A 13,723-nucleotide genomic window follows, 5' to 3' on the forward strand; every position below is an offset into this window, starting at 1 on the left:
ATGAGGGCCCATTTTCTCATAGATAGTACCTTTTCACTGTGTCTTCACTTGGTGGAAGGGCTGACACAGCTCTCTGTGGTCTCTTTTATGAGGTGACTAATTTCATACATGAGGTCTACCCTCATGACCTAATCATCTCCCAGAGGCCCCATCTCCTAACTCATTCACATTGGTGATTAGGTGTCAACATACGAATTGGGGGAGGGGAACACACAAACATTCAGACCACAGCACTGACCAAAGAGAATACTTCCCTGAGTGAAATAGTGATAGGAGAACTAGATCAGGGCATTCCTCTTGGTTCATCACCCAAGACATTTTGTTAAGCATTTGACTCCATTGACTCAAAAATTAAATTTTAAGTTAATAGGTTTTTGTAACTCTGGAGATTCTTGGGTATGTCTAATATTTGGCCAGGACATTTTAAACCTGCTTTATGCTGTTCTATGTTAAACACAGCAAAGTTAAACAGCATGTCTGGTATAATAAGGAAGAAAGCAAATGGTATAAGGATTTGAACTTGGGCAGGTCTGAGATGAAAGCCTGTACTCTAAACCACAGTCCTATACTGCTGTTGAGTAGAGATGAATTGTTTAGGTGGCTTTACCATAAATCACCCTGCCAGTTGGTATTGGAACTGTTATTCTAATGTGAACCTTGGGGCTCTGAGTCCAGTTTTCTTTTTTGCTGCTCTGTGGATATGTGGTATAAGTTGAAAAATGTAATTTAAACTAAGTATTTCTTGAGGTTTATTAGAATTACTTTTAAAATAAGCATTTCATGTGTTTTATAATCAGTATAATATCCTATTTAATATTAAGTAGCCATTTGTCAAGTGTACATCTAGGTGGTCCGGCCTAGTAGTAAGGGAAGCAAGAGTATGATTCTGGAGGGTTCTTTCATATTTTGCAAGTTAGCAGCAGTTTACTTTGTAATTTTTTAAAATCTATTTTTAAATAATTACAAGAATAGCATGTGCTGGTTGAAGATATTTGAAATAACGCAGAAAGGTATAATAAAAAGAAGTCCTTCTCCATCTACACCATCCCCTTCTCCCATTCCCTACGCTGGCATGGTTGGCATCTACCAACAAACATGAAGTTATTCTTGCTTTTATCATAGGTAATGGCATTAAATTAATAACCTGTTAAAGATGAACTGAAAGGCAGGAATTTTAATCTCACCACCATTTTTATTCTTCAGGGTTTTTTTTTTTTTTTTTTTTTTGCTCTGTTTTGTTTACCATTTAATACACAGTATCATAGGTATGGTCATGGTGATTTTGATGTGACTGTATAAAAAATGAACTAGAAGATTATTTTAGGATTATTTAGTTACTATTAGGCATTGTACCTATAATCAAGATCCAGGCTGTTAGTATTAAGTTGTATTTAACATACCCTTTAGAGTTCTAATTCCAAAGGAAGAATTCTTTGGGTCATCTTTCTTATTTCCTTCCTCTTCCTCCTCCCCCCCCTTTTTAGAGCTTTTTGTATCTAGTAGGCAAAACAGGGCTGCCACTATTCTGTAAAGAAAGCTCAAGAAGGAATGTGAAGTGATATACAAAAAAGCTGAATAGAAAAAATGGCTAAAAATGTTTTGTCATATTCTGTTGAATTCGCAAGAGCTGGTCAGTTGGGAAAAAATTAAATGCCTATTTCTATCAAAACACCTACATATGTTGTAAAGTATCCTAACTTAAAACCTAACTAAAATTCAAAATTGTTAATACTGAATATGTAATTCTTATGACATTGGTTTAAAAAATAATATTCCTCCTCAAATTTAAATAAAGGACATATCTTTAAAACATTAGTTCTACCCGGGCATGGTGGCTCACACCTGTAATCCTGGCACTTTGGGAGTCCGAGGCAGGTGGATCACTTGAGATCAGGAGTTTGAGACCAACCTGGCCAACCTGGTGAAACCCCACCTCCACTAAAAATGCAAAAATTAGCTGGGCATAGTGGCTTATGCCTGTAATCCCAGCTACTTGGGAGGCTGAGGCAGGAGAATCGCTTGAACCCGGGAGGCACAGGTTGCAGTGAGCCAAGATTGTGCCACTGCACTCCAGCCTGGACAGCAGAGTGAAACTCAGTCTCAAAAAAAAAAAAAAGTTTTAGAACAGCATTTCTCAGGCAGATATTCTAATTATTTTTCCTCTGGGGAAAAAAAATAGGTTCCCTAGTGAATAAGTTTGTACTTTGAAGTTTCACAATGTACATTTTGTGAAAAATGTTCTTGAATGAATCCATATTTTATTATCTCAACCATATTGCTTACATTAGATAATAGTACTGCATGTGTGAGATGTTCACGGTTAATGCATGCATGTGTATGGATTTCAGGACCCCTTGCGATAACTCAGAAGCGGGGACCTGTGACTGTATTGCACACTATTTAGCATTTAGAATTGCCATACAGAAATGTTAGAGATGTCTGACGTATGTAAAATATTCCCAAGTTTTAATAGTTCCAGCCGTATACTTCTATTACTAACCAATATTTCTTCCCAAATTCGATTAAAGGAGTTATTTTTAAAATACTAGTTCTAGAATAGCATTACACAAGTAGATACTCTAGTTTTGTTAAAACCTCTGGGAAAAAAATGGCCTCCATAGTGAATAAGTTTGTATTTTCTCTTCGATTTTCACAATGTACGTTAATGTCGTAGTGGTTTTGAGAAATCAAAAAGCTTGCCAAGTGACTCTACATCATTGACCGTGGGGACCTCCTCTCCCCCATCCTCCTTTTCAGGTGGCATATAATAAAATTACACAAGGACACTGTGGGAAATGCTGTACCGGATAGCACAGTATTCTCTCATCCAAACACAATTTTCCTATTGCAGAAAAGTATTGGTATAGATTCTAATCAGCATGGAAAAGATAGACTTGGTGTGTCAACGCACATACCCAAACTGCATGTTTGGATTAACTGTATTCATGCCATAAAAATATTATGTAGACATGTTTTCTTTTATATGCCTAGTTTTAATTTCTCACTGCATTCTAGTCTGTGTTCTATAATATTTATTATAGGTTAACAAGAATTATTCTGGAAGTAATATTTTTATGTGTATCCAGTAGTTATTTTTGCAAACTAATACAATAGTACAAAAGGCACAGTGTTGAAAGATCTTAATTTTTGAGTGAAACTTACTTAATAAAAGTCATTTTCCCCCTGAATCTTAGTGTAAAGGCAGCTGCAGTCTGCTGACAGCTTGTGGTTATGCTCTGATTTACTGGGGAAGGAGGAGGTTGTACTATTTTAAATGCATAATAGAGCATTCGTTTCGTCATCTGGAAGCAGAGATGGAAGAAGCTCGGGGGAAATGAGAGACATCACTGTTGCTCTCGTGGAGGGAAGCTTTGTAGCATGTTATCAGACAGCAGTGCATATTGAAGAAAATATTTGTTAGGAATGCATGTCACCAGATGTATTTTGCTTTCAAGAATGGTAGACACATCAAACAAGAATCAGATAAAAGCTTGAGAAAAAGATGTTCAGAAGAATACTGGAGTTATTCTTTATGCTTCACTGCCCTTTACCTCTCTTGGTACCTTCCAGAGAAACAAGTATAGATGTATTTTTAGCTTGCCGTTTCCAGCATCAATATGACAACATGATTTTGTCTTTATATCAGTAAGCAGCTTCTACTATGTTTTCCTATTTTCTGCTAGCTACAATTTACAAAGGATGTCACAGCACTGGTAAGAAATGCACAGTAGCCATTTCTTTGCTTTTTAAGTCATGTTTTGTAGAGATTTGTAATAAGTCAATCTATTAAAAACTGTTCAGTTTGCTTAGAGAAGTCCCTCTATCATGTTAATCTTACTAATTTGCAGAATGTGTTTGTGATAGATGGTTTTCCATCCTTATTTTTTATTTTTATGTTTGGTTTTTTATTTGTATCCTGCACATAACTGATGCTACAGCGTAATATTTACCTGCATCAGCGTATGTGTGTGTGAAATATATATATATATATATATATATATTTCTTTTTTTTTTTTAAGTATCTCATCCTCTTCCTGTCCCTACTACTTTGCTGTTATGTTTGTGGCTGCACTTGAGCTTTGCAAGCTGTCGAATGCAAAGACAGGATATGCTGATAGTCTTGAGTTAAGCTTGTTTTGATTAGGGGAAGATGTGTTACCACACCTGTCTCAGATGCTGAACATAGCCCCTGTGTTGCACTGATGAGCCCTGTTTTGTAAAGTCTCTATAGTTAATTTCTGTTATTCTTAAGGCTTTAAAAAATTGCTGAATAATTTTACAAATAGTTGATAAAAAACAATTTGACCTGCATGCCTGCCTGTTAGTAATAGAGAAATGTCTCCTCATAATAAGTAAAAGAGACCAAATAAATTTGTACGATATACTTTTGCATTAGCTTAAAATAAAAGTATAAATTATATACAGAACGATGAGTTACCTTTTTTCATATTTTTGTGCCTTTATCGTGTGTGCTTTATTTCTTAAACTTGCATATTCTCTTACTTTAAATATTAAAATACTTAGCATGGCTGCTGATGGGCTGTTTATCAAAATGGATTGTTCTCAGGGACTCTGAAATGGTTAATTGACAAGATGCTTCAAATAAATTAGATTTAATTTATGATAGTAGTAGTACTTAAAATGCATTTAAGATTTTTAGTATTTTCACCTTTTCTCTTGCAAAATACATGAATCTTCCTTTGCTGGGATTTATTTGGCAGCCATTTAACCTGTCGACTGCTGAAAAATCAGAAGGCTTGAATGGGGAGAATTTTAGAAGCAATATGGGTACATCTAATTGGTTGGGTAGAAATTTATGAGTTTCACATGTTTTGAGCAAAGAGGTGATTGTAATTTGTATGTGTTGCAGATTCTACAATGTATTTGATTTCTGAGAGACTAGCTCTTTCTAGATTTGTAGAGTACCCTTATGTTGTGTTTGCATGCATGCTATAGTGAACGTCACTCAGGAACGAGGTAGGGCATAGTCAGATAAAATGGTGAACTATAAAAATCGAAATTATTACTCTTTTTGTGAATTTCCATTGACACCTTTCTCTCATTTCTATACAGGCATATTCTCAAGATGCCTACCTGAAAGGCAACGAAGCTTATAGTGGCAATGCCCGCAATATACCTGAACCTCCACCAATCTGCTATCCCTGGCTGCCATCTGCCCCGTCAGCCATGGCACAGCCAGTTGAAATATCTCCTCCTAACTCATCATTGAGCAAACAGCAAACCAGTACACCAGTACTGACACAACCTGGCAGGGCCTATAGAATGGAAATACAAGTGCCTCCATCACCAACAGATGTTGCAAAATCAAACACAGCAGTGTGTGTTTGCAATGAAAGTGTAAGGACTGTCATTGTGCCTTCTGAGAAGGTTGTAGATTTGTTATCCAATAGAAACAACCATGCAGGTCCTTCACATAGAACTGAAGAAGTGAGGTATGGTGTGAATGAGCAGACCTCTTTAAAAACAGTGTCAAGAACCACATCACCACCATTATCAATTCCCACCACTCATCTAATTCATCAGACTGCAGGCTCCAGATCATTGGAACCTTCTGGAATTTTACTTAAATCTGGAAATTACAGTGGACATTCTGAAGGAATCTCAAGCAGCAGATCTCAAGCTGTGGAGGCTCCCTCTGTATCTGTTAATCACTATTCACCAAATTCCCATCAGCACATAGACTGGAAAAACTATAAAACTTACAAAGAGTATATTGATAACAGACGATTGCACATAGGTTGTCGGACAATACAAGAAAGATTAGATAGTTTAAGAGCAGCATCTCAAAGCACGACGGATTATAACCAGGTCGTCCCCAACCGCACTACTTTGCAGGGACGACGTCGAAGCACCTCTCATGATCGAGTGCCCCAGTCTGTCCAGATACGGCAACGCAGTGTGTCCCAAGAAAGACTGGAAGATTCTGTGCTAATGAAGTATTGTCCAAGAAGTGCATCTCAAGGAGCACTGACGTCTCCATCTGTTAGTTTTAGTAATCATAGAACTCGTTCATGGGATTATATTGAGGGACAGGATGAAACCTTAGAAAATGTCAGTTCTGGAACTCCAATACCTGATTCCAATGGAGAGAAAAAACAGACTTACAAGTGGAGTGGGTTTACTGAACAGGATGATAGACGAGGTATTTATGAAAGACCTAGGCAGCAAGAAATTCATAAATCTTTTCGAGGTTCCAATTTTACTGTGGCTCCAAGCATTGTTAATTCTGATAACAGGCGATTGAGTGGTAGAGGAGTGGGATCTGTGTCACAGTTTAAAAAAATTCCACCAGATCTAAAAGCACTGCAGTCAAACAGAAATTTTCAGACTACTTGTGGAATGTCACTGCCTCGGGGTATTTCACCAGACAGGTCACCTCTTGTGAAAGTCCGAAGTAATTCTCTGAAAGCTCCTTCGACGCATGTCACAAAACCATCATTTAGCCAGAAATCATTTGTTTCTATCAAAGACCAAAGACCAGTAAATCACTTGCATCAGAATAGTCTGTTGAATCAGCAGACATGGGTAAGGACTGACAGCACCCCTGATCAGCAAGTGGAGACTGGGAAATCCCCCTCTTTATCTGGAGCCTCTGCTAAGCCTGCCCCTCAGTCGAGTGAAAACGCCTGTACTTCAGATTTAGAACTACCCGTCAGTCAAAGGAATCAAGATTTAAGTTTACAAGAGGCTGAAATTGAGCAATCAGATACTTTAGATAATAAAGAAGCTGTCATCCTAAGGGAAAAACCTCCATCTGGACGCCAGACACCACAGCCTTTAAGGCATCAGTCTTACATCTTGGCAGTAAATGACCAGGAGACTGGGTCAGACACTACCTGCTGGCTGCCCAATGATGCACGTCGAGAGGTCCACATAAAAAGAATGGAGGAAAGAAAAGCCTCAAGTACCAGTCCACCTGGCGATTCCTTGGCTTCCATCCCATTTATAGGTGAGCTTATTTAGAGTCATTGGCTAATAAGCCAAATGTAGAAGAAATCTTTCCAGAAAAGTGTTATTTCTAGTTCAATAGGCACAGAAATCTTAACAGTGTGATTTTAAAATGTTGGTAGGGAATCTCATAAGCTGTGCTTCAACTAGAGCTTTTATCCTCTTTAAAGGTTATTTCTAGTACCAATTTTCCTTTTTTTAAAAAAAAAATTTCATGTGCCTAGTATGCATTTCAAGTTTTTATTTTGATGAAACAAATTCCTGAGATTAAGGAAGTCAGCAAAGCAAATTGTACCTAATTGTTGATTCATGTGAATCAAAAACCAAGTGGAACAATTTTGATAATTAGTTACCAACCTTTCATTTAAACGGTGCTTTTACTTTCTAAACCATATTTCTTTGTAAATTTAACGTGTACTGAGAGAAAAGACCTCTTCATTGTCAAGTTAGTTTGCCATACTATAAATCCTGGAATAGATTTGGAGAAGTTACTTAAATTATAAGTGTGTGCCACAGTTGCTGGCACCCGTCCTGTTGAGTCTTCTGTCTCCTCCCTCCCACCCCAGATCTGTTCTCCATACAGCAGCCAGTGTGATGTTTTTATAAATGTCAATTAGATCACACCACTCCTCTGTGCAGAACCCTCTGTTTTCTTCCCATCCATCTCACCCAAAATAGCATGCAAAATCCTGTGGTCTGAAAGGCCCTCCATGGTGTGCCTCACAGCTCCCTCTCTCATGGGGTCAGAGAGGTCCTGCCTCGTGGTCTCTTATCACAGTCTTCCATGTGCATCCCATCTACAGCCTCGCCAGCCTCCTTGCTGTCAGGCGTGCCTTGCTACAGGGACAGGTACAGCTGGTTTCCAACCCTGGAACACGTTCCACAGATAGTCACAAGCCTCTGACTTCCTCATAACATTTGGGTCTCTGCTCAAAGATCTTATCCAAGCATCCTTTGTGACTCACCTATCTAAAACAGGTATCCCACGCACAGACACAGAAACTGACATTCTCTTCTCAAGCTTTTTTATTTATCTTTGTATTACTGTTTCCACTTGACATGTTTTGTTTTTGTTTTTTGTTACATGTTTCTCAGTAGAACTAAAACATAAACCACATGAGAGCAGAAATTTTAAATCTTTGGTTCACTTTTGTGTCCCTCATGCCTAGAACACTGTGTGGCATAAAGAATGCACTCAGTAAGTATTTGTTGAGATAATGGCTGAAAGAATTTTGAAATGCTGGTTAAATGTATAGCAAAATAACAAGACAGTTATAATGACTGTGCAGCTCTAAAACATCTGCTAACGGGTGATGACTTACGTCCTTAATATTATCTTCATTTTATAAGTGAGAAATTTAAGGAATAGAGAGGCTAAATAACTTCTTTAAAATCACACAGTAAGTAATAGAGACAGGGTGTCTAGGTTTGCCTCATTCAGCCTCATCCCAGAGCACAGCTCCAGGGAGGGTGCCATTTATATAGAACGCCTGTGAAGAGTGCCCCCTGGAGGCGTACGATGCAGGGGCTTTTTTCCTTCTCTTTTTGCCACCAGCCAAGGCCCATACTTCTATTCCCCTGGTGCCCAGTGGGTTTATGAAAAGAGTTCTCTATCATTTTACAGTATAATATGCTTCTCTTTGAGTACCAGTTGAGTTTTTCTTTTCTATGGGAACATTTTTAAAGCTGTTGAGGACTGTTGTTTCTTTTCTATGGAAACATTTTTAAAGCTATCAATTGTAAAGCTATTGATAGCTTTAAAAATATTTCTTAAGAAAACACTTAATTGGATAGGTGACACTAAAAGCTTTTTAAAGAAGTTCCACACAGCTTATGTTTTTTTAATAAATAGGATATATTCAAGTTGTCAATGTTGTAGGGAATCTCAACCTAAATTGTACCCATATTCATATGTATACCCCTAAGGCCAAACTCAGCAAATAGTAGACTCCTGTCATAGATGGAATCTTATACATCATCTAGAATAGATATTTTATAGAAAGCAACTGATGGCGAATGATTGTTTTATGAGGTTTTAAAATGTAAAAAATCCTACAACCTGTAGCTGTGTTTCACTGGCCTGTGCGATCTTATCAGAACACTGGCATCATATTTTCTTCCTACGTAATAACAACAGTATAATTAGATTACATTGGAGTAGTAACAAAGTGCTGGATATATCTGTTAATATTTCTTCCTAGTTATGAAGTATAGAAATAAAACAAAGAGTTAATTATGTTATTAAAGAGGGGACTTTGGCTAAAATGGAAAATAAAGATCTGTATAATTCTGTATACATATAGATTGATGAAAATAAATAATTTTATTTACTAAGAATAAAAGTACTCTCTAGTTCCTATCTTATTTGACTTTTGTCTCCCTCCCGCAACTGCTCACCTCCTGCTGTACAGCTCTGTTACTAATGGGCCATGGACCAGTACCAGTCTGCAGTGCAGGAGTTGGGGACCCCTCCTATATACTAAGGTTCTAGGAGGCATACAGGCCTACAAAACAAAATGAATACATTTTGTTTTTAAATTTGGAATATTACTCATTAACAGTATTTTGTTTACTGTTCCCACCCCCCTACTTTATACAGCTACATAGTAAGTCCTGAAAATAAATTTCAACTTCTTTTATAAGTAAACACAAACCGCAATAATGTGAGCTGTTCATGAGTAATCTCATGGTGAGTAGCAGATATTGCAATGTGTTCTAAAATCCTGACTTCCTACACTTCTCTAATTTATACTCCTCATTACTAGTAATACAAAAATACTGTGACTGTTACCCACACCCAGGGTTTCATCTTAACTTTCTTTCTCCATGCTTTTGTCGTATCTCTAAGACTCCTCCATCTTACCCCAACATTGGCTGTGTGTGTGCTCAGTGAGGGTTAGCCTAGGTTAAATTGAATTTGATGGTCACAGCCTTATTGGCACTGCCATATCAAGATGATTTAGAAGTGTTAAGTTGGTTAACAAAAATGTTCCACCAGTAAATAATTTTATATGCTTTTATCTTTTCTTTGGTAGTACCATTAGTTTTTTGTTTGTTTGTTTTTGAGATGGAATTTCACTTTCATTGCCTGAACTGGAGTACAATGACACGCTCTCGGCTCACTGCAACCTCCACCTCCCAGGTTCAAGTGATTCTCCTGCCTCAGCCTCCCAAGTAGCTGGGATTACAGGCATGCGCCGCTATGCCCAGCTAATTTTGTTTATTTTTAGTAGAAATGGGGTTTCACCATGTTAGCCAGGTTGGTCTCAAACTCCTGACCTCAGGTGGTCCGCCCGCCTCAGCCTCCCAAAGTGCTGGGATTACAGGCATGAGCCACCACACCCGGCCACATTAGCTTTTATTCTGAAACACTTTAAATTTCTTTGTAGCACACTTTATAGATTGCTATGCTTATTTATTTAGGGAGATACGTTTTTTTTAAACCTAGCTCTTTTTTTTTTTTTGAGATGGAGTCTCACTCTGTCACCCAGCCTGGAGTGCAGTGGCATGATCTTGGCTCACTGCAACCTCTGCCTTCCACGTTCAAGCGATTCCCCCCACCTCAGTCTCCCAAGTAGCTGGGATTACAGGCGTGTGCCACCACACCCGGCTAATTTTTGTATTTTTAGTGGAAACGGGGTTTCACCGTGTTGACCAAGCTGGTGTCGAACTCCTGATCTCAGGTGATCTGCCTGCCTCAGCCTCCCAAAGTGCTGGGATTACAGGCATGAGCCACTGTGCCCTCCCAAAACCTAGCTCTTACAAACTGTAAAATTGTTTCACTAAAATAGACTTTGGAGCCTTTTCACCTAGTTCCTTTAATGTTGAAAATAGACCCAAATCTCAGAAGCCCTCTAACAAATGCCTGGTTTATAAAAACCTAAAAATATTTTATATGTTTACGTAAATTAAATAGATAATTCTAGCCGTTTAGTGGATTTGTAACTGTTGGCCATTTGAACTAGAATTGGCCCTTCTCACCATCCAAGTCCAACTTCTTTGCTTTATAGGTGGTAAATGTAATACCCAAAAAAGTTAAGTGGCTTTTGCAAAGTCAAACACAACAGGTCTCTTGACTTCCCTACTCAGTCATCCACATTTCTACTCTGTTGCTGCTTTTCTGTGTACTAGAATTGAGAATAATTTTCAAGATAGATTAGTGAAATTGGTGACCTGATATTTATAAATTTCTAAGTAAATGTTGAATTTGTTGAAATTGTTGCAGCATGTCAGCTGGCAAGCTGGATCATTTTTCATACACACACGCTTGTGCATGGGCCCATGGACACACACCCTCACCCCCAGATCTTAAAGGTTTAGTTATCTTTGGTCTATGGGACTGCAAAACTTCAGCCAAGTAATTGTAACCTGTTAACCGTGGCAAATCTAGATGTGATCCTTCCACTTGCCCTTTGTAAATTTAGAGCCGTTGCTCTGCTGACTGGTGCATGCTTTCTTGTAGATGAGTTGACCATGATATCACACACATCCCTGCTTTTGCTCTGATTTTGTCACCTCCCTTTCAAATACCTACTTCACAGTAGTTCCTCCTGGATTTATAACTCCACTCCCTCATCGTCAGCACTGACTGCCATCTTGCTATGGCAAACATGAATAGGGAATTTATTCAAAATACTCCCCTTCCTAACCATTGTAAAATCATTTCTATCTAATAGGGAGATACAGCATTGACCTTTTGGTTATTAAGATTGCCAAATCTCCAGATGACTTTCAAAAAGCCAAATGTTAATTTAAATCCATGTTCACAGAACTGACCATTAAAGAAACTTGGTCTTAATTAGAAAACTGAATTCCAGTTATGATAATGAGCTTAATTATTGTAAAAATTGGGAATATTTGAACTAGGTGATGGGCACCCCTCACCAGTTCATATAAAACAGGACTTATTGCTTCAAAAATTTTATTTATAATTAGTGAAAAATGTTTAGTGAGCCTACTCAAGGTCTGTTGCTGGATCAAAGATGAGAAGGCCATGTGAATATATTAGCATCATTTTTAAACATTCTTTCTCCAGGCCTTTTAAATGTAATGTAAATGGAGTTCCAGCTCCAGCATGCCATTTTTATCAGCTCTTTTACCTGATGTTCAGTAATTGGTATTAATGGGGCTAATTTAAATTTGCCTAAGGAGTTTGATTTTTTAGGATGTCTTTATTTCATTGGGCTTAACTCTGATTTAAAAAAAAAATACCACAAAAGTGGCATTACCAAAGATTAATACGTTGTTACTTGAAAGAAGGAGCTTATGCTTGACTGTTAATAAGATCATTTAACTTTAGCCATTCACCTCCTTTGATTTAAATTGAGTGTTTATCTCAGAAGGCAAGTAAAAAGAAAGGATATTTGTCACATCTGAATTTATGTATGTATGTATGTATGTATGTATGTATGTATGTATGTATGTATTTTTGAAACGGAGTCTCGTTCTGTTGCCCAGGCTGGAGTGCAGTGACGCGATCTCGGCTCACTGCAAGCTCCACCTCCCAGGTTCACGCCATTCTCCTACCTCAGCCTCCTGAGTAGCTGGGACTACAGGCGCCTGCCACCACGCCTGGCTAATTTTTTGTATTTTTAGTAGAGACGAGGTTTCACCATGTTAGCCAGGGTGGTCCCGATCTTCTGACCTCGTGATCTGCCTGCCTCGGCCTCCCAAAGTGCTGGGATTACAGGCGTGAGCCACTGCACCCAGCCTGAATTTATTTTTAAGACACAGGATCCATTAGCTGTATTTCCTCTCCTTTTCCCTAAGGATGAGGAAAAATCAAGATTTTAAGTGTATTTTGCTTGAGGTGTGTCCCTTCTGGTAAGAGTTGGAACAGAAACAGTTTATTCAATTTCCATATTTTAGTAAAAAAGATATATACATGCTGTTGCTATTTTGGAACCGCATATATAATTTTAGGTTAGTTGCCATTTCTTTCAACTTATACAAATTTACCCCTCTCTTTGCAATATACAGTTGACTCTGTCATTGAAATAAGTAATAGTGTTAATATTCCTTAAATTATTATGCTGTAATTTGGGGAGAGGGTAGGAATACTACTTCGTAGCAGAGGTGAAATAAAATAGCAGAAGTATGTCAGGGAACTGATTATTCTGCCATGGTCTATGCTGAAAATTCTGATAATTTCACTGAGTTACATAAAACTATTGTCAACTATAATTATAAAACATAAAGTACATTGGTTATATGCTTCTTTGTAATTATGATAAGCTGTGAGAAACATTCCTCATAACTCAGCTCATCTTAGAAGGTACTTTTTTTTTGCTCTGTGCCCTAACCTGTAACAGTGGACACTGGGTGTTCTGAGAAGACATGCACATTTGTCAGGGTGGTAGAAACGCATTGCCCTCCACATTTATGTTCATCATAATTCTCTTGGTTCCAGGGACAGGGCAATTATTTCAAATTAGCTCATGCCAAGAAGTAATGTTAGCTCACAGAGAAGAACTTCTGTGGTAGACCTGGTTCCATGCATGGCTGGATCTAAATACCCAAGTGATGACATCAAGAGTGAGGTTTTTTTTCCTTTTCTTTTTTTCTTTTTTGACATGGAGTCTCGCTCTGTTGCCCAGGTTGGAGTGCAGTGGCATAATCTCGGTTCATGCAGCCTCCACCTCCCAGGTTCAAGCGATTCTCTTGCGTCAGCCTCCTGAGTAGCTGGGATTACCAGCATGCACCACCATGTCTGGCTAATTTTTGTATTTTTAGTAGAGGTGGAGCTTCACCATGT

General features: G+C 38.1%; 1 protein-coding gene across 9 annotated transcripts in view; it reads left to right on the forward strand.

The window, feature by feature from the left end:
* ARHGAP21 (Rho GTPase activating protein 21) overlaps positions 1-13,723 on the forward strand; it is a 139,219-nt gene that overhangs the window by 95,756 nt on the left and 29,740 nt on the right. For 6 of the 9 annotated variants that reach the window (XM_030940868.1, XM_030940867.1, XM_030940864.1 and 3 more), the window contains exons 8-9: positions 3,684-3,713; positions 5,074-6,970. In XM_030940868.1, the coding sequence (XP_030796728.1) occupies positions 3,684-3,713; positions 5,074-6,970 (1,927 nt within the window). The remainder of the gene's footprint in view (positions 1-3,683; positions 3,714-5,073; positions 6,971-13,723) is intronic. The other 3 variants (XM_030940865.1, XM_010356249.2, XM_030940866.1) reach the window with 1 other exon arrangement.

The sequence above is a fragment of the Rhinopithecus roxellana genome, chromosome 11 (genome assembly GCF_007565055.1).
Source record: "Rhinopithecus roxellana isolate Shanxi Qingling chromosome 11, ASM756505v1, whole genome shotgun sequence".
Lineage (NCBI taxonomy): Eukaryota > Metazoa > Chordata > Mammalia > Primates > Cercopithecidae > Rhinopithecus > Rhinopithecus roxellana.